Source organism: Loa loa (genome assembly GCF_000183805.2).
Source record: "Loa loa unplaced genomic scaffold supercont3.646, whole genome shotgun sequence".
In the NCBI taxonomy this organism is placed as follows: Eukaryota; Metazoa; Nematoda; class Chromadorea; order Rhabditida; family Onchocercidae; genus Loa; species Loa loa.
In genome coordinates this window covers 11956-13751 of record NW_018108826.1, presented here as the reverse complement: position 1 = coordinate 13751, position 1796 = coordinate 11956, and the positions used below count along the sequence as shown (strand labels likewise).

Sequence of the window (1796 nt, the reverse complement as noted above, 5' to 3'; positions counted from 1 at the left end):
AATGAAAAATTTCATATTAATTTTCATGCTTAAAAAATGCAAAATAAATCGTAACTTTCGCAAAAACAATTATTCAAGCAAAAAAAAGTTCAAAAACTTTTTTCTCTATGTTTAACAAATAATAAGTTAAATATTATCAGACAAAAACATTACTACTTTATTGGCTACCGTATCTACTTCGAATAAATCGGCCAGGAGTTAATTTATCATGGAAGACATTGCCATCATTATTTCCAAGTAGGAAACCAACGACGCATAGTGAATCACTCATAAGGAATATTAAAGAAGCTGAATCAAATTCAAGGTAATATGTTAAAAACATAGAGCATACGGTATAAGTTTAGCTTATGAATAAGGGTATACGGTAAAAAATTTTAAACTCAGGCATACGATGCAAAATTTGTATTTTTATTTTTATTATTTACTTAATTATTCAATATTTATTTAAGCACTTTATGTTTGATATTCGATTTCATTCAAATATATATATATAATGCTTCTATCATTTTTTTCCATTCATTTTCTCGCATATTAAAGAGAAAATTTCTAAGAAAAATGAAGTTGGGTGAATTTTTGAATTTATGAAATTTCGATTTTTAGCTTGAAACTTAATTGGAATTTAGGCGGAAATTTTCGAAAAATATGAAGTTTTAGTAAATTTGCTACAAAAAAATAAAGCAAAATTTTGATGAAATATTATCAACGAAACATTTCAGGTCTAATTCATTAGATGCAGACTGTAGGGTTTGCCAATATATGAGTGGTATTTCGAATGGTAAAAGCCCAATTTCAACAGTAATTAATGGACCGACATTGAGCCAAACAAATTCATCCACTGATATTGGCCAACAAGCTACATTGCTCGTTTTACAACGAATCTATCAGGAGCTCAAGGTAAATTTCAATAATACTGTAACAAATGAAATTGATATGGAAAAATACACTATTATCGTATTTCATTAACTAATTTCTCAAAAAAAAAAAAAAAACTTTAAAGTTTATTCCAAAAAAAAAGTAGGACAGAATCAGCAAATTTAATTACTCAAATTTTAACTGATAATATAATAACTTAATATTAAAAAAAAATTATTTTATAAATAGTAACAAAAATAATATTTGTTAAATTTTTCAAAATATATAATTGAAATTTTTTGGAAAAAAATTTCACAAGAAAGAAATAAAACAAATTATCAGTTTTTCTTTTTTTTTTTCCTCTAATTTTCAGATGATAACTAAACGTATGATGGATGCGGAAAAAGATGATGCTAAAGCAAATAATTGGAAATTTGCAGCAATTGTTGTTGATCGTTTATGTTTGTATATTTTTACAATATTTATTATTGCTTCATCATGTGGAATATTGCTTTCAGCACCATATTTTATTGCTTAAATAACATTCATTTATATAAACATAAAAATTATAAAATTTTTACATTTAAATTTTACAAAATGTCATCAAAAATTAAGTCAACAAATTAATTATTGCTTGTTTTTATTTCATCATTTTAACAATTAACAAAAACAATTAAATAATGAATCTTTTTTTTTTCGATGACAATAATATCAATAATAATTATATTTGCACAATAGTTATATCAATAATTATATTAATAACATACTGCAAAATAGTAATTATAGCAATAACTATATTAATAACTTATTGTAAAGTAGTAATTATATTAATAACTTATTGTAAAACAGTAATTATATTAATAACTATATTAATAATTTATTGTAAAGTAGTAATTATATTAATAACTTATTGTAAAGTAGTAATTATATTAATAACTTATTGT

General features: G+C 22.6%; 1 protein-coding gene across 1 annotated transcript in view; it reads left to right on the top strand.

Annotated features, from left to right (window-relative positions):
• LOAG_18893 (nicotinic acetylcholine receptor alpha 34E) overlaps nt 1-1390 on the top strand; it is a gene marked incomplete at both ends in the record, with an annotated part of 7012 nt that extends 5622 nt beyond the window's left edge. The window contains 3 exons of the mRNA XM_020451553.1: nt 141-304; nt 717-894; nt 1226-1390. Coding sequence (XP_020304652.1) covers nt 141-304; nt 717-894; nt 1226-1390 — 507 coding nt within the window. The remainder of the gene's footprint in view (nt 1-140; nt 305-716; nt 895-1225) is intronic.
• Nucleotides 1391-1796: the final 406 nt, after the last annotated feature.